Below are 24,702 nucleotides of genomic sequence, written 5' to 3' on the forward strand. Positions count from 1 at the left end.
TACTCAACGGGTACCGAGGAGCCGCTTCTCCACTCAACGTGGGTTGACACTACTTGAAGGATACGTTGAAGAGTCAGCAGCAACGCTTCCCTTGTAAAGTTACAATTTTTCAAGACGATACTTTTCAAGACGAAAATTGGTGGAATGCGAAGTTTATTCTTGCTGAAAATATGTTTTTAGATCTACAGACCGTTGAACTCCAAATTGGCTGCACGCAGCAGCCAAAACAGAAGCTGACCTCCATTCGACGAGACGAAACTAGCCCCACGTCTGCACGGAGACCATGCCCAGCCCCGCGATCCTGGAAAAGCAAAAGGTGGTGCCGATGATCTTCAGACGGCATGGAGACACTGCGCCCAAGAACCGTGGTCATATTTTAGGCAACGCTAAGCCTGCAACATTCTACATCCGCGAGCTGGAGCGTCAAGGGGACAATGGGACTACCACATTGTTGGATGCATCCGTTCTGCTGGCAACCCGCCCATTTAACCCAAAGTTCATTGCATACGACAAAAAGGTACTGCGCTTCGAAGCGTATTTCCTGGAAGCCGTGCACGAAAGCAATCTCGAGAACTACCGAGTGCGCCGTTGCGAAGTGCTGTACTACCTCGAGGACGATACGTTGCAGGTCACGGAGCCCAAGGTCGAGAACAGCGGTATCCTACAGGGAAACTTTGTGAAACGACATCGCATCCCGATGCCGGAGAGCGATGACCGTGGTAACATGCAGTATTTCACGCTGCGCCATCTAAACGTGGGTGAAGAGCTGACCTTTTATGGTCGGATGTTCCATCTCATCTCGGCGGACGAGTTCACGCGTGATTACCTCGTTTCTCAAGGATTCCATGTGCCTCCGGATGAAGCGATTCCACGAGACCCGTACACAGTGCTACGTCAAGCACACATGGCTCGGGAGACTGGGCAAGATCCAGATGCGCACTATGGCAAGAAGAAGTACCCAATGAAAGACTTTATGGAGGCCTCTCTGGGAAAATTTGCGCGGCCCAGCGACAACCTTCGCCGATTCCTGGCACATGATCGCGAGGTCCTGCGCTTCTTCGCTATTTGGGACGACAGAGAGAAGCTCTATGGTATCCGTCACCGCTACACCCTTCACTTCTTCTTGGCTGACAACACCATCGAAATCCTCGAGTCATATGATCGAAACTCCGGCTGTGATCCATTCCCAAAGCTGCTTAACCGGGCGAAGCTATGTAAGGATCCGGAACGCCAAGCTTGTGCTGCAGTGTGCGACGAAGCAGCAGATGATGAAGAAGTCCCCCCACATAATTATTACTCGTGGGAGGATTTGGCTATTGGCGAATACCTGCAGGTCTACAACCGACAGATCCTCTTACTGGACGCTGACGCATCTACGCGTTCGTGGTACGAAGAGCACAACGTGCCTCTCGCTCCTGCTATTTCCATCAAGGACGTGGTGCCGCTTCGGCCGGCGTTTACACCGCCAGTACACGACGGATTGGGCTCCGAGGAGGATTCGCTGCAGTCCTGCTACCACTTGCTGCCCAAACCTCCACTCAAGAGCATTGAATCTCTCGATACGACCGAAGTACTGCGCTTCCGTGCACGCTTCGAGACCGAACAACCAGAGGATGTAGGACGTCGCTTTGTGATTTCAGTCATTGTGTCCGACCAAAGTGTGTCCATTATCGAGTTCATCCAGCGTAATTCTGGTATCGTAGGCGGCAAGTTCCTTGAGCGCACGCGTATCAAGCGTACCCGTCCTGACGGATCCGCTGTGATGACGGACGGACGCATTTCGTGGCTCGATCTGGATGATTTTTATGTGGGTGCTCGAGTTCGAATGACAGGCCGCACTTTTGTGCTATTCGAAATGGACGAGTACAGCGCCAAGTACATGGAAGCTCGTCCTGCCAAATTTGCACGGTCCGACAAGCTTACTGTGCTACGAAAAGTGCGTGACCAAGTGGACAAGTCGGCGCTGGCAGCTCGCATAGGTGACCTTCAGAGTAAGCAGAGCCAAGTTGACGTCGAGGAGTTGACGTCACTCCTTAACGACCTTACTGTCGACATTGCGCAGCATGACGCTGTCACTATCATCCGAAACTATGGAGACAAGACAACCATGAAAATAGATGTCGGGGCGCTTCCACAGCTGCTGGCTTAGTCATGAGAAGGCTTATTAGGCAGGCGAGACTTATAACGCAGAGCCTAATAATTTACGCGAATGCATTACAGTCCATTGCTTTATGCCACTCTTCTAGCCAAACAAACTCTTCGGTGACCTTTACGCTGGAAGCCAGATCTGGCTATGGGCATGAGCAAGCTCAGGTTTTGCTTTTCGATGCCTACTCGTCGAGAACGCGAAGGTTGCCACAGACGGTTTGACGATTAGCAGAGCCTGCTTCAACAGCGAGTGCGAAGTCATTTACTTGTAGTGCCGCGTCGAATGAAAAATGCATCCTAACACACAAATAAGTTGAACGAAGCTGTCAAAAGTTACAAGGTTTCTTGCCTGTCACCTACACTAATGTTACCGGTTAGCTTACCGGTAAGCTGGTAGCTTGGTCAACATTTTGGGACGATATAAAAGGTATACCAGTATTTACGGCCACAAATGAACCTTTATTTGATCCTCCGCAAACAATAATTTCGTTTGTTTTAATTGGAATAATTGTTACTTCGCAGTATAGTAGACAACTTGTTTTTCGCGCTACCCTGGTGTAGATCTCCTGCATCCTAACACACAAATAAGTTGAACGAAGCTGTCAAAAGTTACAAGGTTTCTTGCCTGTCACCTACACTAATGTTACCGGCTAGCTTACCGGTAAGCTGGTAGCTTGGTCAACATTTTGGGACGATATAAAAGGTATACCAGTATCTACGGCCACAAATGAACCTTTATTTGATCCTCCGCAAACAATAATTTCGTTTGTTTTAATTGGAATAATTGTTACTTCGCAGTATAGTAGACAACTTGTTTTTCGCGCTACCCTGGTGCAGATCTCCTGCATCCTAACACACAAATAAGTTGAACGAAGCTGTCAAAAGTTACAAGGTTTCTTGCCTGTCACCTACACTAATGTTACCGGTTAGCTTACCGGTAAGCTGGTAGCTTGGTCAACATTTTGGGACGATATAAAAGGTATACCAGTATTTACGGCCACAAATGAACCTTTATTTGATCCTCCGCAAACAATAATTTCGTTTGTTTTAATTGGAATAATTGTTACTTCGCAGCATAGTAGACAACTTGTTTTTCGCGCTACCCTGGTGCCGATCTCCTGCAGCCGCAGTGTTTGTTCAATACAAGCATGGAAAGAAAACAAATAGTTGTAGCTATTTTCGAGCTAGAGACTCCGAGTTTACTGGGATCGCTAACGATAGTTTTAAGAAAGCCTGTTTTCATTAACTTCGTGCGTTGACTTGATTGAATTGTTTTGTTTTTCGTTGTATGCGGTCAACGCCGGTAGCACTCAGAGCGAGCTCTGCATCAACCCCACTTATCAGGTACTTCTACCTGGCTGCGCCGGCTGACTTGATTAAATTGAATTATTCGATTAAAGATTCGCTATCACAGCCTTCGCGGAACCCTACGCGCTATTCCAACACAATCCAAGTGAGCTTGTGTATGCGCATTTACGCACTAGTTTTTTTTCTCGAGGAATACCAAACTATAATAGCAACGGATATCCAAGGATAGTTGATTATTCCCGTCAAGCTTTACATGTAAATCGATAAAACCGTAAGCTACCGCAAAAGCCTCACGTTGTCACCTTTCTTGTCAGTACCTAATCTTAAGGCTTCTTGGGTGCGTCGAAGCGCACAATAAAACTGATCTCGATCATCATGTAGGGTAACCCGAGGCCTGTAACGCCCCAGGTCGTGCTCGCTGGTGGATACGCACCGAAGTACTTCTTGTGCACGGCAGTCAGCTTCTCGGTATTTTCACTGAGACCCACAACCATCGTATTTTCACTCACAATTTGGCTGCGCGTTGCTCCGATCGCAGCGAGACACTTGTCCAGGTTGGCGAACGTGGCATCGCACTGCTTCGCAAAGTCATCTTCACCAATCGGGTTTCCTTTACCGTCGTGAGCGAACTGACCCGAAATCCATGCCGTGTCGCCAGAGATGACCACCTGACTGTAGTTGTGAGCATCCTCCCAAGGTAAGCCGTGCGAAAAAGTTTTGGGGGTCGCTGGCACGTCCAGCCGGACAGTGAACTTGATCTCCACCAGCATGTGCGGCATGCCCAGCCCAACCACGCCCCAGTTCGTGCTTGCAGGGCGGTGTGACCCGAAGAACTTCTTGTGCGCGGCGTTGAATTTCTCCATGTTGTCACGTATGTTGACAATCATCACCTCCGTGTGGACGATCTGGTTGCGCGTGGCACCGATCTCCGCTAGGCGCTTGTCAATGTTCTTGAACGCTTGTTCACACTGTGCATCGAAGTCATGATTGAACGCCGCCTTGCCCTGGCCATTGTAGTCAAATTGACCCGACACTTCTGCTGTAGAGCCGCACACCACAATCTGGCCGAAACCAAACTCCTCCTTCCAGGACATGCCATTCATGATGGTCTTGTGGTCCTTCGGCATATCTAGACGCACCGTGAGCTTGATCTCCACCAGCTGGTACGGTAGATAGAGTTCCGGAACACCCCACACAGTGCATGCTGGGCGATGAGAGCCAAAGTATTGCTTGTGCTTAGCACCCATAACCTCCATGTTCTTTTCCAAATTGACCACTAGCACCTCCGAATGCACGACGTGGTTTCGTGAGGCACCAGCCTCTGCCAAGCACTTGTCAAGGTTCACGAACGTGGCGTCGCATTGCGCAGCAAAGTCTCCTACCCCCACGGGTTTCTCGCCTGCGTGGCTTAGCTGTCCAGAGAAGTACGCAGTCTCACCCACGCGCATGACCTGCACGTAGGCGTAATCCTCTTCCCATGAGACGTTGTGCTTGTAAGTCGAGCAATCAGACGACAAGGCCATAGTGCGGAGAGCTTCTTGGCTAGTTTAACTGACTTGGATGTTTGTTGGTGAAGTGGCGAATTGCACAATGAGCTCCTTCCTGGTACTCCTTTTACGTTTTTCAAAGAAGATTGCATCATGATTGCATCATGGTCACTCGTGACGTTTGTCCTTGACACTGATAAATGAGATTTGCACCCTGTTCACGAGGAATTTCCACAATCCAGAACCAGCTATGTACTGTTTTGTCCAAAGCTAAGATATCGAATGGCAGTACTACTCAGAACATATTATCTGCGAACATGTCACCATTTTAAAGGTACTGCAAATATGCAGTGTAAAAGGCCTGACAAAAAAGGACAATTGGTTGTGAATTTACAGCGCTCAAACTTAGTTAGCTTTTCGTGATATCCATCGTGCTCTTCTACTCCCTGCATGCGACTGCCTACAACTGAGCTGCTTTCACAGCCGGGCAAGCATGGGTAGGCCAGATAGCTCTGCTGGGGGGGGGGGCTTAAAAAAAGGTTTGAATAAAAAACAAGAATGTATTAATACAGTACTACTGTACTTTCGTGTAGCTAGAAACAGATGTTTCAGGTGGCTTCGTAAATACTTTAAAAAGAAAATGCACATGTACTGGATTGTTCGTGTATCCTCAAACACAGTACATACTCATAATACCAATGTAATGAAGCATTATTTTTTGATTACATCATTTGAGTCATGATGTAATCAAGTCCTGAATGTCGCTGTAAGATACTAGTCGGCGGCTAGTAGTAGCTACGCGGCGGTAGTTTAGGTTTAGTTCTACATGTTTAGGCATTTCCGCCTCCGCTATGCTTTGGTGGGACATTAATTCCAAAACAAAAGAAACCTGCATAGGTATGTGCTAAAATTTAGCACACACGCCCATTTAATATCTTTTTTTAATTTCATTAATCTGGGTATAATGTAGGTTACCAGACACGAACAATTTTAAGAGTGTCCTCAAAATGCTGAGTTCCCGGTAATCCGTGCAGTTATTTTTACAAGAAATTGAGCCCCCACATCATGCCTACTATTAATAAAATAGTTATTCTAATGATCTTGATACAATCTCTTTATTTTTGTTGGCTATCACTGTATCTTCGTCTTTCACCTACAACCACCTGCACCTTAAATGGCATTTATACAAACGCTACACAATATGTTTAGTTCAGCGGGGTGCTCGGTATCATGGGCCGTTTCTGAATAACTATGAAACTTAACCGTTTCGTGATCGCAAATCTTGGCGACTATGACAAACATTTGTAAAACGCGGCATTTTGCCGCGTTTTGAGGTGGAAATGCGCACTCCGTTCCAAACAGACTGTTTTAAAAACACGATGGATTGTTTATAGAACGCGACATTTTGTAGACGAGTCAAGCCACAGCAGCCGTGTCGCTGATTCGTCAGAATAAAGGCATTCCACGGATTGGCGGAGCTCGGCTAATCAGAGCGGTCAGAAATTGCAAGTTCCTAACGCATCCCACGCGTTTCCGCACCATTGATATCCAATATGTGATTTGTACGAGCTCCGCGAACCGAGTATTTATCTTGTTCTCAGTATTCATCGCTCTGGTCGAGGCGTCGAGCAGACTGCTCTCGGGGCCGGTGATAGCCAATTGCAGCTGGGAGTCATTCCATCACAGAAATCTATATTCAACAAAATCACATGCAAATAAGATGCCGGATTAGGCTGCAAACAAACCATTTTTAACCTCATTAAACAATACTATTGTAAGAGACGCGAGAGCCGTTCATTTCCTGATTTGACGCCTTGAGCCCATGCCGCGAAAACGCGCGCTCGCAGAAGCTCAACCTGCAAGAAAGCAGCGGCCCCGGCGGGGCCAAGCCCTCAGCGACGACGCTACCAAATTGTCATCGACGCTGGACTTTAACGGTGTGTAGAGAGAGCTAAAGGCAGCTGGGTGGACGTCCAAGCTTCCTAGTGCCCTCGACGATCGATATCGATATGTCCTCCCCAGTTGTCCTGGTAGCGGAAGAGCTGGCGTTGATTACCTGCTTGTGGTAGAAGCAGTATTGTGACACTTCGTACAACATTGTGAGCAATGCGTGCTCTCCAGCGCTTACAACAATGCTGTTGACTCAAATGCATATAACTATCGAGCGTTGTTCCCAGACTTTGTAAATCGGACATACACCTTTAATCACGATCCAACTACTTCCATACTTGCCACAGCTTCATAGCGTCGTGGTTCTTGAGCGCAGCGGGATCAGCGCTCCAATATTCCACCCTTACATTAAACAAAGCGTTGAAGCTTTCATTGTCTTCATCATTTTATGCACATGTTACTTCACTCCACCAGTCGGATGCACTTCTTGTCCTATGTGTGTCGAGGTCCTACCGTGTTGTTAAATTACCCAAACGAGCGACGCCGTTGCAAAAGCTGTCGGAAAGCAGCACGATAAGAGATCTAATCACGCAAACTACCGTTTTCGCTCGGTCTTGGACCGACGGAAAGGGCTCTGCACGACTCCACTTGCCGTAACACTTTCCGTCACAAGCAGACTGGCACGGAGGGCGTCAAGATAAGACGATTTGTTCGATGAGGTGGGCGCTGTATTGAGCCTTCTACACTCCGCGCGTAAAGCGTTCGCACTACATTTCTTGTAGTCTTCCATAGAGATCTCTACGCGCTCGAGCTCCTCCATTGTCGCGCGAGTGATGCCTTGCCCTTGGAGAATGTCTCCCACCAGTCCTCCCTCTCTCGACCATGATAAAGTTGTCGGGAGCGGGAGATTCTTGGGAGACCGAAGATCTAGTCCAAATCGATGATGATTGTTAGATAACCAAAAATAATGCAGAAAAATCTTCCGGGAGTTGAGAGCGGGAAACGCTATTAGGGGAATGAAGAAGAGAAGAAAGAAGAACACACGACTAACGCATTAGATGACGTGGAGCTGGTAGACGAATGCAGAAATCGCAAAATGGGCGAGTTGCCGGTTGAAGACGCTTTTACAAACCAGGACACACATGCATATCGTTTTAGAAACGTTACGAAGCAATAATTGATGGTTATACTTTCTTAAATTGCAAGTTTTTACCCGTTTACAAGCCCCCTCATCAAAATCGATTGATATTTAGGGGCTTGTTAGGATTTCAAGACCGGCTTCTATTCGGAAAATCAGTTAGTGTAGAGTTACACTCAATATCATAATGCTACCGGCGGTACATTTCAGCGGCGGTGCTCGACGTACCGCTCTAGGTAGAGCAGGACATCCAAAAGCAATTTTAATGGAAGCATGCGAACCCAAGCCGACACATAGGCCAATCCAAATTTGCTGTCACCCTCAAGGGCACCGGGGGAGTTGGATTAGCGTCAATACCAGTGATAGTGAAGGCACGGCGTATGAAACACGCTCTCATCTGGCTGATGCAAAAAGAGGACTAGTATTTCGGAGCGCGGTAGCTGTGAGCTCTCAGATGACCCCAAAGCGAACCAGTAGTAGTGGTAACACCGGGCGCACCAATCAGACGGACAACCACCCCCGGTGGCAAACTTTGTGTGATGATAGGAAACAGTTTAACACTAGTCGAGCCCATAGTGGAGGCAATCTGTCGATACACAGCCCGACATACACAGTAAATCGCCGAGCGCGCCGTAGGCTGGATCAATGACGGGCCGTTCGAGTTGCGATTATTTGAGCCGCTGCCACCCCAGCCGTGAGCTCTACCAGATGCGGCACGTCGGTTCTGACCAACGTGCTAACCCACGGATCTGAGACTCGCGAGGGCAGAAATTGATGACCAATAATTTCGAGATTTTTATAAACTGCTCCTTAATAGGAACTTAGAGGTACAACAAACCGGAGTCGCCGATGCGATACCAATGACACCAGGACAAGAGAACCTGTTCTAAGGTAGCATTGCTGCTATGCTCGCATAGCATGGATATAGCAGAGACTATGGCCGTCTTTCGCATTCTTCAGCTGTGTAACCCTCCAGAACTACGTGTTTTATAGTACCACAATAAAAATCACTGCGACTGGAACAGCTTATGACGAAAGATTTAGCCAGTTGGCCAGATCTTACTCCGGCTATCAAGTGATGGCCTTCAGTGGTATGTGGTTTGTGATCCGGATCCCAGTGCGGCCGTATCAGAAGGTTTCTCCTTGTCCACCGTTTCAAGTGGCTTCAATCATTTTCTTTAACGACTTCCTGTTTGACGAAGCCACGAAGGTCGTGGTCCAAAAGGCACTTAGCCAAATGTGACGAGGTCGATTGAGTTTCTTGACATCGCTCTACTGTGTTCGGCATCGACTATCCTGTCGCAATATTTTCTGTATGAAGTGGAACCTCACCGCGATAGGCTACCGAAGCGGTAGCTGGAAGGCAGCACCCCTTCCATTTACGTGTACAGTCTCCGGCATGATACTGATCAATCCGCTGGAGGGCCGGATGAATAGCGGGGAGCACTTCTGGAGCAAGTGACAGCTTTCTCGAAGCTGATGAATGCGTAGCACATCACGGTTCGGCGATGGGCAGGACTGGGAGAGTGACAGCCTGCTCGAAGCCGTCAAGCGCGCAGCACATCAAGGATTGGTTGAGAGCAAACCTGGCGCAAGCTGGCAGACTGCTCGAACCCGACGAGCACGCGACGCATCACGGATTGATGGTGAGCTGGGCCGGTGCGACTGACAGCCTGATCGAAGCCGATGAGCGCGCGACACATCACGTTCAAGCTTAGCCTGCATTTTGTTTTGAATGAAAGAAATCCTATAATGAATTGAGGATACCCCCCCCCTCCACGCTTTGGAGCAAATTAAAAACAATTTAATCGACCGCCAAGCTTTGTAGTATAATAAAAACATATACTTACCCCCAAGCTTTGGCGCAGAATATAATCAATTAATTTGCCCGTGTACAAATAGATATAACATAACGTCAATTCTTGTCGTTCATGACTGCTTTATAACACGAGGACAAGAGCGAAATACGAGAGAACTGTACGTGTATTGCCGAGTCATCGTTATATAATTGTCGCCACAGCAATAGCAAACGTCACTGCCGACTTAAAATTATTGCTATAAGTGTTTTATTCTGATGACTAGATGTGTCATCAGCAGCAAGAGAGCATGCTGCGCCTTGAGTGGTGGTGGTGTGGACCTTCTTTAGTTTGGCATCGCTAGATCACCTTAGCACGTTCCTATTTGCCCAGACCTTATATAGATAATACCGATGAAGCTTGTCCAACAGCTCCTCGGTTTCTTGGAGCACGTAAAAGCAGTGTCGGTGTATCCGTGCACAACCCTGTAGAGGCAAACACTGTGCGAGGAACAATCGTCGGCTTCGTTTTTAAGATACCTGCCCTCATATCAGCACGCTACGCACTGGCGTCGTTTCCGTCCTCCACTAGCAAGGATTTGCTTAGAAGACACTGACGCGCATCTCTCTTTGGAGCTGCTATGACCCGCCATAACAATTGGTGGGCGTTAAACTGGCGCTTGTAGGAGCGAGCTCGCCACCAAAGCTACTGCCAAATGGCATCCGATCATCACTGATAGCATCGCGTCATTTTCCCGATATGGGATCGGACATGATCTCGGTTAAGAACGTCTGATGAGGGTCATGGTCCCTTGACGCATCTACAGCCAGCCGACGTGATAAATACGCATTCTTACGCACCATATCTACCTGTGCAAGCGCTTGCTTTGTATGACAGCGCTTGAACGAGTGTCCGTCAGTGTGTCTTCTTAACTTGAATTGTACCACTTTCTCCCACTGTGACGCGTCATAGCATTGTACTTCACTCGAAATCTAGATTGGATCCAGAGGTTTTGTTTATTATCCATAAATTAGCTGCCAGCGACAATCACATCATCCGAGAGTTCCTCCAAATGTGTCACATTGACCAGTCGTTGTCCTTACAATTGGACGAGGATCTGCGCTTGAGCCGGCGCATGGGCCAATGAATGACTGCAACACCTCCGCCTCTGCAGAACTAATTGTCACAAAAGATGAAGGATGCAACCTCGCTGAGGGGACTTGTTTTTGAGCAGGCGAAGGAGCCGAAGGCTGCAGCGCCTCCATAGAAATTCGTTCCTGGACTGGTGGGGGGGGATACTTGGGAGGTACTTGTTTCTGAATCAGCGTTGGAGCTGATGCTTGCTGCATTTCTAAGGGAGCAGGGCGGTCTTTAGTCTTCGCATGGGAATCGTCCAAGGGATATGTGTCGCAACAGCGTCAAGAAGATCTGGAAGTCGCGCCAAAAGGTCGGATTTATATCCGCCCAGAAGCGAGTGCAGCCCAAGCGCGGAAGGCGCCTGTCGGTGCAAGAAGTTATCAAGATCGTCCAAGGGGTGCCGCTTTGCCAGAGGCAAACCCAACGAGCACTGGCGGCTGCATCTGGTATACCGCGCACTACGCTACAGCGGTATCTTGCTGATGGGACTCTACGTCGCGCATCTTCTCGTGTTAAACCTACTCTGACTGATGCTCACAAGACAAAACGACTACAATGGGTTTTATCGCATGTCGAGATGGCATTAGGTACTGTAACATCTCGAAAGTTATTATTACTCAACCTTTTTAATTGTTATAGCCATTAATTATCTTGTCTAAATTGTTTTGACTCAGGTGCCCGAATGTACCGCATGCATCACATGTACGATACTGTGCATGTAGATGAAAAGTGGTTTAACCTCTACAAAGGGGCCACAAGATATTACCTGACAGCCAATGAGCAGCTGCCTTATCGATCCTGTGCAAACAAGAGATACATAGGTAAAATCATGTTCTTAGCTGCTGTCGCACGTCCTCGCTACGACTTTCACAAGAAACAGTACTTTGATGGTAAGATTGGCATTTGGCCTATTGTTAAAAAGGTCGAGGCGGTTCGTAGCTCCGTTAATCGTCCTAAAGGTACGCTAATTACGAAGAGTGTGTCTATGACACGAGCTCTTTACCGCGAACTACTTGTCGAAAAAGTATTTCCAGCAATTCGATCCAAGCTGCCAGGTATTTTTTTCAAGTGTTATTTTTTATTGCTGTAACTCAATTATTATTTTTTGTTCTTAGTTCGCAGAGGCTCGACCGTGGTCGTCCAGCAGGACAATGCAGGGCCTCATGTTTTAGAAGGTGATGCTCAACTAGAACATGCTGGAATGGTTGATGGATGGAAGATAAAGATGCGCTGCCAGCCGCCTCGGTCACCCGACCTAAATGTACTTGATTTGGGATACTTCTCGTCTATTCAAGCTCTACAGTATCGAAAATCTGCCTACGACTCTGACAGCCTTATTACGGCGGTTGAGGAAGCTTTCGACGAGCTCAGGTGGCAAACCCTTGACAAGTGTTTTATCACTTTGCAGAAAGTGATGGAGTCTATTATGATTAGTGGTGGGGGCAACGATTTCAAGCTTCCGCGCGTTAGTAAACATATTGGACGTAATGCGCGAATGCCAATGTCGGTTGTAGTCGACACCGATGCGGTTACGAAAGGATATAGTCAGCTGTATGCGTAAATTTGAAGTTAATTGAACCTTTTGTTGCTCGTAATTATCATTATATTTTTTTGGCCATCACTGATTGGTCAATATAAATAGTTGGTTTACACAAATGCTCTCGACTTTCCGAATAAACCTCGCCCCAAACACATCTAATTCGCGGTGCTTCCAGTAAGCCCCTGCGTCTGAAACTTCGTCCAGCTGTTGTTAATTGCCCGGTTTAGCCGCTTTAAAAGTATGGTGTAATATCGCTAATTTTTTCCTGAATTGCGACAAAAAACCTAATGCCTTTCCAAACGCGGCGGTTTTGATCGCAGCGTGCACGCGCATATTTACCATTCTTACAACCTAAAAAATATGTTCCTGTGCGTCGTACTTTGGGCTATGACGTGGTGTGCCATGTGTCTACCAGCTAGCTCTTGTTAAAGAGTTTTTTGCCCAAAACTGAAATCGTCATTTTGAAGTGGGCCGGAGAAGTACCTTACAAGACGAAACTGCTTTTTCTGTGGTGACGGTGCTACCACACAATACGACCCTCTGCCCTCGCCTGTCCAGCAATTCTCCGCTTGTCGCTTCTGCCGTCGATTGGTCTTCAATCACAGGCGTCGTCCTGGAAGGCGTCCGACGCACCGCGCTGTGTTGCCGTCGTATACAGTCAGATGACGCTAGTTTGCGCCGCGCGCATCTATATTCCCCCATCGTTTTGATTTGGGGCTTCCATAGAAATGCGTACATTGTCCAGATCGAGCACGATCCTAAATTATAAATATAGGCCAAATTGATTGAAAAATACTCCGTCTGCGAAATTTGTGTGGCAAAACGCCCTGGTATCATTTTTGAGAGACAGGAGGTCCCTCCTTTTTCAGATAAGCAAGATTTTCCTACTGAACAGTTGCCATACAAATCCCTTTTTACACGGCAGTACATCCAGACTTCCACGGAATTTGAGGGAAAGCAATCCCTCAAAATCGAGCAGCAAGCTGACTATTGCACACAACCAGCTTTTATTTACTGCGGGAAGAACGCCGAATCACGCTAGCACTAATCCCGAATTAGGATATCTTATTGCTCCGTGTTATACTTTTATATTGCTGAATGCTGTTGCAGACTGTTGCTGCATCCGACACAAGGAAACTTGGGGAAGAGCGTGCCAAAACGAAAAGTGTCGCCCCGCACTTCAGACGTATAGAAGCTTTTACAACTGCCCTGCATTTGCAGATATATTCATAACTATATTTTACTCATTCGTAGTAATACTAACCGCTCGTCCCTATAGGTCGATAATAACAACCAATCAGATACACCACCATCCCTCTGGCAACCACCGTCTTTTCGCAGCCTCCATTCCCGAAAAAAAAAAACACAGCGACGGCGAAGTCAGCCGTCTCTACCGGAACTCGCTTGAACCGCTGTTATCATCGCCTTTGTGTCAGGCTTCATCGGAGCTGAGTGGGTTCTAACCAGAGGCGGTCAACATGACTTTAACAAGCGAGTCTGATGTTTCTTTCACACTTTCCATGGAGCTTCGTGCGACAGCAGGCTCTGCGCGACCAATGCGCGCATGGCGTGCGCAGCGACGACCGCACCAGCATCGGGATCAGCTCTGACTGGTCCGTCGGCTGCACCGTCGCCCACAGCGCCACTGTCATCACTGCAGTCGCTACCACTGCCATCCTCTTTGTCGCCTTTTGGTTCTCCTGCGGCTTTTCACTCTTCTGGCTCCTGGTTGGGCTACCCGTTGCCACTGTCAATCGCTGCCGTCATCATCTCCTTTGGATTACGCTTAGGTAGCGTCAGATGTGTCTGGGGAATCGTTTTTGAGCCACTAGATAGATCTACAGTTCGCTGCGATCCACAACGTATCGGATGATGCACCGGATCTCGCGGTTTCGACTTCAGAGCTGGATGAGTCGGTGCCTCCGCCAGTGACGCGTCCACCGTCGCCGCCACTGTTTGCTTGCGGTCTCGGTGATGTGAACATTGACGAGTAGACTAGTCCTGTTATACCACGCAGTCGGCTCAGACGTGGTGTCGACTCTGGCGATTGGCATCCGCATTCACAGCCTCCTGCGCTGAAGAAGCACCCAGCCAATCATCGTGATAACCATTGATCCAAACGCTCATTGGGGTTACTCGGTCGAAGTAAACCTTGAGCAGCTGCATGATGTCCGAGGTGACGCTCCACATCGCTGCTTTCTCGTGGAATGGCAAATCAAGTCTCTGCAGTTGATCTGGGTTTGGGAGGACACCTCGACCGGAAGTTCGCGCGTCGCATGAGCCAAGAAATTCAATGAAGAGATGATTTGCGCACGATTTTGTTCACAAGAAACATTTGCGAGCCGTGACACGGCTTCTCCTGCCAGTGGCTGTTTCATGGATGCCGTTCGTGTTGCCCTCTTTCATCTTGGTGAACGTGATCTCGCACCGACGGCTACTGATATCTGGAACGCCTTTGATCTCGATAACCCTAGTACAGCTGGTTATGTTTCTCGTGCTGAAGTTATAGGCTTCTTCCGCTTCCTTCAGTTCCACAATTTTTCCTTGGACTACGATGGTTTTTTCCAGAGTCCTCTCAAAACTTCTTACACGGATGTGGAGCACTTTTAGACGCCCTTCCAAACCCTGCGTGAAGGAGTGTACAGGACGGGTATTGGTGACGGCCTTGTTGGACATTGTGTCGTTGTCCTCGCGAAGGGGGCAAGGCGTTAATTGTTGGTACCGGGATGGATTTGAGCTGCTAGTCCAGAACCGTTGTTCAACGTGGAGTATCTCGAAAAAGTCAAATCGATGGGCTTGAAGAGGTTGAATCCAGGGTATCGTTGCCGCCAGCAAACGGCCGAATCGATGGAAAGTGCGTCGTGAGAAGAAGAAACTACAGAAACTGCAGGAAATGGAGTACGGGAATACTTGTAGGCTATTGCCCCCCCCCTTATTTTTCTTGGTTGTGCTGCTCACCGCCTCAATAGCTTCTTCCTTCTGGATGCCTCAAAGACTGCAATGAGATTCGGTACTCCAACCACTCCACAATAAATTTCATTTGTCGTTTGTAGTGCACTTGCCGAGTAGCCGCTGAACGAGTTATCCAGCGGCTCTGTCGGCAAAAACAACATCATGGGGCCGCTAAAGATCCTGTGTTGAAGCTTAGATGGAGCCGGTTACCGGCTTGGATGCTGAGCTCGTATGCGTGGTGGTGGATACTCTTCAACACCGTGTATGGACTCACGCAAATTCGGTAATCTGGTATGCTCGGGACCCAAGTGCTTAGTGCTCAGGTACACGCGGTTGCCAGCATCACGGATTTGCTTCTCTCGGGGCGGTCGTGCACGTCGCTCATTCTGCTCTGCGCTTCCACAAGTGCTTTATAACACCGTCGAAGAAGAGCTGCTTGGCGCTCGTGAAACTCAGCCCCGCGTCGACTAGTGGGGACCTTACCACGATTTCCCGCTGCAAGTTGAAACAGGGTTAAGTGGTATCAAGATCAGCTTCGAAAGGTGCCATTTTGATACTGCTGTTGACAGAAGAGCTCACATCAAAGTTAGCACTCGCGAGATGGATATCCCAGTCGTCTTGGACAGGTCCAACATAGCACCGCACTTACGGATCCAGGCTTCGGTCCATCCGTTCCGTCTGACCATCGTCTTAGGCTCTATGTGCTACTGTCAGGTTGAGTGTTATCCCGATGGACTTGAAGACGTGTTGCCAAAACTTGGAAGCGAACTTCTTGTCGCGATCGGATAAAACGCTAGTGACCATACCGTGACGCTTCAATACGTAGTCGATGAAGAGACGGGAACGGCGTCTACCTTCTTCATAGTCGGCACGAAATGGCAACGCTTCATCAGTCGGTCAACAACGACGCAAATGATGTCCACTTCTTGCTTTGTTCTTGGCAAGTCGATGCTAAAGTCCATCGAGGTCGATCTCCATCGCTCTTCCGAAACTCGCAGATGTTCTAGCAGTCCCAGAGGCTTTGTCAGCCGCGGGTTGCGTCTACATGACTTACATTCACCAATGTAGCTTTGGATTGATTTCAGCCTCTTGGTCCAGTACCAGCGCTTCGCAAGCATCAAGTACGTGCGCTCCGCGCCAGGATGTAAATTCCGCCTATTTGGGTATGCAGGGTCCCCATATAAACCGTAGGCCTTCGAATGTGCAGTCTGGAGGCGCTACAGGACGCGACTTCCGCGTAGCAGGTAGATACAGTGGCGGCGGCCTGCTACGGGAGCGTAAAAATCGATAAAGATGCCATCCCGAGCCATTTCTCCTGGTACTACAGTGCGTACTTGCGTTTGTGTCCGCAGCACTGCCGCTGGTCACGAGCAGGACGAGCTACAGCACGGACGATGCCGTCTATAAATCCGATGCATCTCTTAATCGGGCTCCCCCATGCGGATATAACCTCCACGTAAACCTCGAATCGAGAGGTACTTAAAATGCCGCACTCGAGCGCAAGCAGTCGGGCGTACTTAGCGTACATGAGGCCCACCTTAAACTAAAAAATGAGGCAGAGCGCGGTAGACGACCTGCCAAACATGGCGGCGAGATCATCGTACCGACCTGGATACGCTCGTCGACGCAACATGATACACAGCTCCTCGACTTCACCAGCCCGAACGCGACTTGGCATTTGTAGTATTCCTCGAGCTTTAGACCCTTGTGCAGGCGTACTAGGTCAGCTTTCCAGAACCGGTAGTTAAAGCGACGATCAATGTCACTCAAAGCGTTAAAATTGTAGTTTCCCTCTTTAAAAGGACTAGTCTTGGTACAGGAGGGCACGTGACGAGTACGATGGCGTCTTCGATGGCGACGAGACCAAGTACGGTAGCTGCATGAAGTTTTTTTTTCTGGCATCTTGACTGGTTCGCGTGCGGTTACAGATGTGTGCAATATTGTACATGTACACGTACTGTCACTGTCTTCAATAAACGTTTAATTTGCTAGCGCACTTTACAAGTAGTAAACGTGTGAGCTGGTGCGATAGGAAGTGCAAGTTGCCTATAACCCGCTCACGTAAACCACTTTAAATTTATAAAAGCGAGTTCTCCAGTATATACCCCTCTTGATTACAGAAGTACCGCTAAAATTGAAAACACTGCGATAAAAACCAAAAGTGTCGATGTAAATTGATGGCTTGAAAAAGTACTTCGTTTAACCCGCAGGCATGTCTGATGTGGTGCACACGATGCTTTCCCCCTGAATAGATCTCAATATCCAAGAAGCTCCATCATGGCAGCCGACGACGCCAAGAAGTCCACAGTCCCAGCGCTCAAGAAGCAAGCCAGCGTGGGCAACATCTCGGAGGAAATCGAGGATGACCTCAGCACTTTGCCTAACATGAAGCTCTCGCAGCTGCACTTCCTACTGCAGCACAAGCACTCTTCAGCGTCCACCCTGACTCCCGAGGCCGCAGCCGCCGCGCAGACTCAGGTGCTGGAGCTCGTGAAGCAAAACGACATGGCCCCGTTTTACCATATCGTGTACAACGAGTTCAAATGGCCTGTGGACTCAGTGCTTGAGGCTGAGATGAGCAATAAGAACGCGACAGAGCTTGCAGCTCTGGACGAGCGACTAGCCGATGCTGAGCAGAATTTGGGAGATATTGAGGTGCTGGAGGCTATGCTGGCCAAGGCGAGGATGTATTCGCGTATCGGAGACAAGGAGAAGGCACTTGAGGCCTTTAAGGTGGCCGGAGAGAAGCCCCAGTCCATCAACCAGAAGATCCTCGTGGCGCTGCACGTCATCCGCATTGGACTCTTCTTCTCCGATCTGGAACTGGTCGAGACGTACATCAAGAAGGCCGCAGCGTACGTGAAGGTGCTTATTGTGATGTTTGTTGGTGAGGGTGCTGATATTTTGTTTTGAATAATTGCTGTTGTAGACTCATTGACGAAGGTGGAGACTGGGACCGTCGCAACCGACTGAAAGTGTATGAAGGCTGCTACTTGCTGATGGCTCGCGACTTTAAGAAGGCGTCCACTCTGTTCCAGGAGTCTGTGGCTACGTTCACGGCCACAGAGCTCATGCCGTACAACACGATGGTCTTCTACTGCGTCATCACGTGCGTACTCAGCATGAGTCGTGTGGACCTGAAGAAGAAGATTGTGGACTCGCCTGAGATCCTTGCGGTTATCAACGAAATCCCGTGTCTAACAGACTTTCTGAACGGTCTGTACGACTGCGACTACAAGAAATTCTTCACGGCCATGGTGGACATCCAGCCTTATATCTTGCGAGACAAGTACCTGTCCACTCACTCACGCTTCCTGTACCGTGAACTGCGCGTTCTCGCCTACGCCCAATTCCTCGAGGCCTATCGCAGTGTGACTATCGCCTCCATGGCTGCTGCGTTCGGTGTGAGCGTCGAGTTCCTGGACACGGAACTTGCACGATTCATCGCTGCCGGCCGATTGAACGCCAAAATCGACAAGGTGGCTGGTGTGATTGAGACCAACCGCCCAGACGCTAAGAACGCGCAGTACCAGGACGCCATCAAGAAGGGAGATTTGCTGCTTAACCGCATCCAGAAGCTTGCGCGAGTAATCAACGTCTAGATAGCTGACCCCGTTTCACTGACTTAGTCGTGTTGGTCGATGCCTAATGAAGCAGTGCCGGTAATATGGGAACGCAGCTCATTAACTACATGATGATCATGCCTTCGTATAAGCTGGCCTTTGAAGAGTTAGATTTTCTCCAGGGCACTAACGTTACATTGATTCGCATTGCTGGATTCAACATCAAACTTTTCTTCGTGTTCGGTTGCTTCGAGTACCAAGCTAGCGGTATACGGTATACTAGTTACTCCAAAATGCCTATTGAGCAATTGCTTGGTATGACTTAGTATAATACTACTTCAAGTACGTGTAGTACGCACTTTTCCATAGTACTACCGCATCATCTTCGAGCCTCGACCTGCACGATTCCTCTTAGCGCGAGGAAACTCAAGAAATTGACAAAGTCAGACGAAGCCTCAGGCGATGAAGTCAATCACTAAGGCTGTTTCATCGACTCTGTAAATGCCTGTGCACCTAGCCTTAGATTTATTCACGACACAGCGACGTAGTATTTCAGACATTTATCAACCTTGGGGGCTTACGTTTGCATTTATATTCGCGCGTAGTGGTATCCTACACCATGCCGGCATGACACACCCTGGCAACAATAGGCGTGGTGACAGATAATAGGGAGGCTATACAGTAGTCATCAAATAGATGCTGTCCACTCAGCTCAAAGGCTCTTCATCGGCGTTGAGCTCCCTTGAAACAAAGACTGCTCTTCTAATTGGCTGGCGAGTAGTACATGTACACCCCGCCAAACTGTTCCCTAGGTTGACCGACAGGCACGCCCGTCTCGGCGTCAATACGGTCTCCAATGTTGCCTAGCTGCTCCAAGCACTGAGTCTTCAGATGATACGCGTGCGCGAACTTGATCGTCAACTTGACTTTGTGACCCTTGTTCAGGAACCGCTTCAGCTGCTCTACCTTCATGTTCAAATCATTTGGCTGGCAATAGTTTTTAACAGCAACAAAGTAATATCGTGAATACTACATATCCCACAAAAACAAAGCAAAATTTCACTTGAAAAAAAAAACTCACGGCGATCTTGGCTCCAACAACGACCTCTTTGTCAGGCTTGGGCTTCTGCTGCTTTGAGGCCTTCTTGTTGGCTTTCTTGAGTTCAAAGAACCGCTTCTTAGAGTCAAAAAGTCTGCAGACCGCAGGAAGTTTGCCCACGGGTGACACCTGCACGAGGTCTACGCCTTGGCTTCGTGCCTCCTGGATGGCTTGGCGAGTGGGGACATCCGTGCGCATGCCGCCACCGTCCTCCACGATATTGACGACCCGAGCGGTGATGCGGTCGTTGGTGACGCCCCACTTGTCTGCGGACGCGAAGCCGCGTAGAAGAACAGAGTTGTGGCCATTAAGTACACGACGGGGTCGCAGTGCACAGCGCACAGCAGGACGTGCTAAAGACGACAGCATCGTTGCCTGGTGGTGAGACTTTAGAAACGTGCGGGTGATAAAAACTAGAAACGTGCGGGTGATATTGGATAGCGAATTAGATCAAATCGCTACATTTTAGAAATGTATTTGAGTAGCTCTAAGAGCACAGCCAATCACACGGCGATCTCTGTAACTGTTTCTTTGTTTCTTACACTTGAAGAGAGCTTTCACAATTGCCATGCACTTTGTTCCTGAGGACGCAGCACACTCCGTGTACCGCGGCTACGTGAGCGTGGATGGCGACGAATTCGCTGTCCGAGTGTCCAATGTGGACTATGATGCACGGACGGGCCGAACTGTATTGGATGCAGCTCAATTAGACGTGGAGCGCGCGCTGGCAACTCGGCTGCAACCGCACAGAGCTACGCTGAAGCTGAGACTGGCGCAGGCGTCGTCTCTCGCGGGTTTCGCAACGGAGTTAGAGGAGCTGGTAGCCATCTGCTGCAGGACACAGACTGGTGATCAGGTTGCATTGCCAAGTGCTAAATATTACGCAAGATTATTAGAGGAATTGGACGTCGTGGGTTGGAATCGCCTCCGTCAACTCAGCGACGACTTGCGCTCACTGGAGCTAGAGACAAAGGACACGGCGGAACGTATCCATGCGGTTCGGGTGCTTTTGCCCTTGGAGTATGAGGCTGCCGGCTTTGCAGCGAAACCGGAGTGTCTGGTAGACGCCCCCGAGGCTTTTGATCTGGAGTGGCCGCCACAGGAGAACCACACGGTGTTGGATGAAGTGTTGAAGCAGTTTGAGAGTTTCTTGGACAGGTTTCAGAAATTCTGGGACGTGTTGGATGCACTTGGTGCAGCGACGTGTGTGTTGGAGCCGCGCCATGGGACGAGAGCTACAGGGCGAAGGAGGTTGGCGCTGGAACGACATGCCTCAGTGCAGTTGGAAGTGGACCCGGCACATCCGACGGCTGTGTTGACTGAGTTGAACTTCTTTGGAAACCAGGCAAGTGTCGGAGTGCTACGTGAACGCTGGGGCAACAACGCATCGAGTAGGTGGGATGAATTAAGACCACTACACAAGAACTTAGAAGACGTGCTGGAGCTCACACTGCCGTCTCCAAAGACGACGAAGGCGGAAGAGTTTGCCATCGAGTGCGGGATTTGCTACTCGTATCGCCTGGAGGTTGAGGAGGGCAATGAGGAAGAAGCGAAGAACCCGATGCAACGGAAGGCCGTTGAAGAACAAGGCTCTCGCATTCCAGATCGTCTGTGTGAGAACACCAAGTGCAATCGGCCATTCCATGCCAAATGTCTATTTGACTGGCTTCGTGCACTACCCACGTCACGTCAATCCTTCCATACTGTGTTTGGGGAATGTCCATACTGTCGAGAAGCGATTAGTGCCAAGTTTCAGCCAGAGTTTTAACATGCGCATGATAACAAATTAAGCGGTAAGTTATAGCTGTGATCCGGCTGCAGTTGGCTTGGAGTTCGTGACGTGTTTATGCAGGCAGCGGGCTGAACGAGTTTACTCGACAGCCGGAGCTGGTTCGGACTTAGGGACACTGGCAGGTTTACTCGCACTCGCTGCTTCACTGGAAGCAGCTTGTTCATCGCGCACAATGTTGATGGAGCCGTCGGCATTCACACGAATACGCTTTGACGGTTTACCAGTGTCGCGATCATCGTTCTTATTGCGACGACGACGGCCGGACGGTTCCTCCCCACGTCGGTCCTCGCGGAACTCACCGTAAGGATGAGCTCTTGAGTCTCCACCACGTCGTCGAGACGACGATCCATACTCTCGGTCATTGCGACGACGACTGCCACGCGAGTCATGACGCTGGCTGTCACGAGAGTGATACGTGCCCTTCTTAGGGAGTTTTTCAGGAGGAAAGTCATCGTCTGTGGCCTTACGCAGCAACACACGCCACTTCTTGTCGCGAGGCTGCGTCTGACTGCCAATAGGGTTACCCAGATGCCACTGCGAGCGGTTGAACTCAACATCAGGGACTTCCACTTCCTCTTCAACTTCCATTGCCATCGCAGCGTCGTCAGCAGACGCCTCTGCATCAGCCATATCGACATCTTCTACCAGCGCGGAGGCATCTTCAGTCTTCTCCTTCTTCTGCTTCAAAGTCTGCGGTGGGATCTCCTGACTCAAGGCAATGAGCGCTCTAGCAGCAGTGAAGTTGTCCTGGAACACAATGGTACACGAGCTGTCGTTGAACCATTCCACGTAAGCGGGGCCGTAACCAACGAAGTAATCCATCACGTCACTAGTCCGGACTTGCTGAAACTTCTCGTCTAGCGAGTACATGTGCAATGCATCGTCACGAAACAGCACCGACTGCCCCTCCACCACTGGAGCCTTGACGTCGTATCTTTCGCGGCGTACTTTAGCAGAGGCTGCTTTAATGCCCGTCGGGACCACATTCGAATGGTCTTCTTCAGCCGAGAGTCCGAACTTCTGCGCACGAGCACGCAGCTTCTCCTGGTCTCGCTGCTTCTCAGCCCATTCTTCCTGCGTCATTCCCTGCTCTAACGCTTTAGCAGTCTCAGCTGTGTACTCCACAGCAAATTGCGGGGTATCGAAGCGCTTCATTCGTTGTTCGCGCTTGCTCTGCTCCTCCTGACTCGTAATGTCGATACCTGTCGAGAAGCCAGGCACAATGGCGCCGGAACGCTGGAGCTTCCTCACTTCTCTAGGATCCAGGAACTTTTTGATGTCGGGCGGTGCAAATGGTGCTCCGAATCTCTCGGCACGACGTTTGGAAGCTGCATACTCGGCCTCATACTGTTGGCGTTGTTCGGACGTCAGTAAGTCCTCCTTGCCTAATGGATCAGCGCGCACCATTGGCCTTGGTGGAGGGAATGCTGCTATATTAGCAGCTGCAAGTACCTCAGTCTGACCCTCGTAGACTCCGTGGACTTGAATGCCTCGAATAGACACCGGAGAGTCCCACGACGTGAAGGCTGTCTGCGTTACATGGACAAACTCCGGGTCCTGCACCGTTGAGAGCACGTCCTCGCCTACCTGAGCGCCCACGCCAAAGGACAACGCTCCACTCTTGACATCCACCACAACCCAATACGCCACAAAATCCTGGGTCGAGCAAGTGCGGCCTGTGAAGACTCGGGCCAGATCCACCTCCTTGGTGCGCCCCGAGGCCGATTTCCGCCACACCAGCTCCGTGTTTCCACTCGTTCCGACAGCCACCTCGTACTTCCAGTCGATGTGAGGCTTCTTGTGCCTTTCATCGTCCTCAGAGCTCTCGTTAGAGACCTCAAGAGAGGGTGCGAAGCCCACACGCAGATCTTCTAGGGCTGTCGCCTCGAACTGCACGACTAGCGCACAGGGAGCGGGAGCAGAAAGTTGGTTGGAAGCGTCTTCCATCGGTGCATCAGATGGTGGCGGCGGGGGAGACCGCCAGTGGCGGTAGCGCCCGTACAGCGGTCCTAGCTGCAGCTCTGTCGGTGATGACGCGGCCGACTCCATGCTCGAAGCGGTTTTGCAGTGTGAAGGCTGTTAACCTAAAGTAACATGGTCCACACAATACATGTTCGTTTCTAATTTGGACTTTTATAAAAACAATTATGCAACTGAACCGCTAGCATAAATTTCGATTCATGTACTTCAAAGTATTTAGCTAAAAAAGTATTTACAAAGCTTCAAACTAATAATTACAATAAAGTATTATAAGTAAAAATGCAATTAAAATAATATTTCGAAAGTTTGGCCCCTTGGATAACTGTGACGCACATCACACGCTCCGCCCAGTCGATAGACCAGCAGCAACAATGGCCGACACCAAACTACAGGATGCGGTGGACAGGATGGTGGACCGCCTGGACCGCACGCTCCTTCGCGGTCTGCAGCGCGATGGCTATCTGTGTGCGGCCAAGGTGTTCGAGAACAAGAGCTGGTCATCGGAGCAGCTCGCAGCGGCCGTGGAGCGCTGCCAGATGCCAACGCAGCAGCTGAACCAGTTCATGCAGCAGGAGATGCAAACCTTCCAGAACCGCATCCAGCGTTGCGTGCAAGACTGTCAGGATAAGGCGCAGGACTCATTTCCTGCCGGTGGCAACCCCAGTGAGAAGCAGATTGCTCGCGCCCAGAAAGACATGGATACGTGTGTTGGCCGCTGCGTGGACTCGCACGTGAGTCTGCTGCCCAACATCAGCTCGCGTATCGAGCAGGCTGTGGCCCAAGTCAAGCAGCAGCAGCAGCAGTAAGCAACACGCAATAGAGAGGAGGAGCGCTCTTTGCTGCTCTTTTATATACTGCTGAAGAGGGTGCCA

The 24,702-nt window shown here is 49.6% G+C and overlaps 6 protein-coding genes across 6 annotated transcripts; 4 read left to right on the forward strand and 2 right to left on the reverse strand.

The window, feature by feature from the left end:
- Positions 1–283: 283 nt before the first annotated feature.
- On the forward strand, positions 284–2,149 carry PITG_07886 (EF-hand domain-containing protein, putative; the record flags this gene model as incomplete). Its single annotated transcript, XM_002904054.1, has 1 exon — positions 284–2,149. One exon carries the CDS (start codon positions 284–286, stop codon positions 2,147–2,149), a length of 1,866 nt encoding a protein of 621 aa, XP_002904100.1.
- Positions 2,150–17,661: 15,512 nt separating this feature from the next.
- Positions 17,662–19,091, forward strand: PITG_07887 (26S proteasome non-ATPase regulatory subunit 6; the record flags this gene model as incomplete). Its single annotated transcript, XM_002904055.1, has 2 exons — positions 17,662–18,251; positions 18,326–19,091. The coding sequence occupies 2 exons, from the start codon at positions 17,674–17,676 to the stop codon at positions 18,996–18,998; spliced, it is 1,251 nt and encodes a 416-aa protein (XP_002904101.1).
- Positions 19,092–19,530: 439 nt separating this feature from the next.
- On the reverse strand, positions 19,531–20,429 carry PITG_07888 (uncharacterized protein; the record flags this gene model as incomplete). The annotated part of the gene is made up of 2 exons (XM_002904056.1): positions 19,531–19,946; positions 20,041–20,429. 2 exons carry the CDS (start codon positions 20,254–20,256, stop codon positions 19,722–19,724), a joined length of 441 nt encoding a protein of 146 aa, XP_002904102.1.
- A 197-nt stretch (positions 20,430–20,626) lies between these two features.
- On the forward strand, positions 20,627–21,826 carry PITG_07889 (uncharacterized protein; the record flags this gene model as incomplete). The annotated part of the gene is made up of 1 exon (XM_002904057.1): positions 20,627–21,826. One exon carries the CDS (start codon positions 20,627–20,629, stop codon positions 21,824–21,826), a length of 1,200 nt encoding a protein of 399 aa, XP_002904103.1.
- A 30-nt stretch (positions 21,827–21,856) lies between these two features.
- On the reverse strand, positions 21,857–23,901 carry PITG_07890 (uncharacterized protein; the record flags this gene model as incomplete). The annotated part of the gene is made up of 1 exon (XM_002904058.1): positions 21,857–23,901. One exon carries the CDS (start codon positions 23,897–23,899, stop codon positions 21,929–21,931), a length of 1,971 nt encoding a protein of 656 aa, XP_002904104.1.
- A 300-nt stretch (positions 23,902–24,201) lies between these two features.
- On the forward strand, positions 24,202–24,688 carry PITG_07891 (uncharacterized protein; the record flags this gene model as incomplete). Its single annotated transcript, XM_002904059.1, has 1 exon — positions 24,202–24,688. The coding sequence occupies one exon, from the start codon at positions 24,202–24,204 to the stop codon at positions 24,634–24,636; it is 435 nt and encodes a 144-aa protein (XP_002904105.1).
- Positions 24,689–24,702: the final 14 nt, after the last annotated feature.

This window comes from Phytophthora infestans, genomic scaffold (genome assembly GCF_000142945.1).
Source record: "Phytophthora infestans T30-4 supercont1.12 genomic scaffold, whole genome shotgun sequence".
Classification (NCBI taxonomy): Eukaryota; Oomycota; class Peronosporomycetes; order Peronosporales; family Peronosporaceae; genus Phytophthora; species Phytophthora infestans.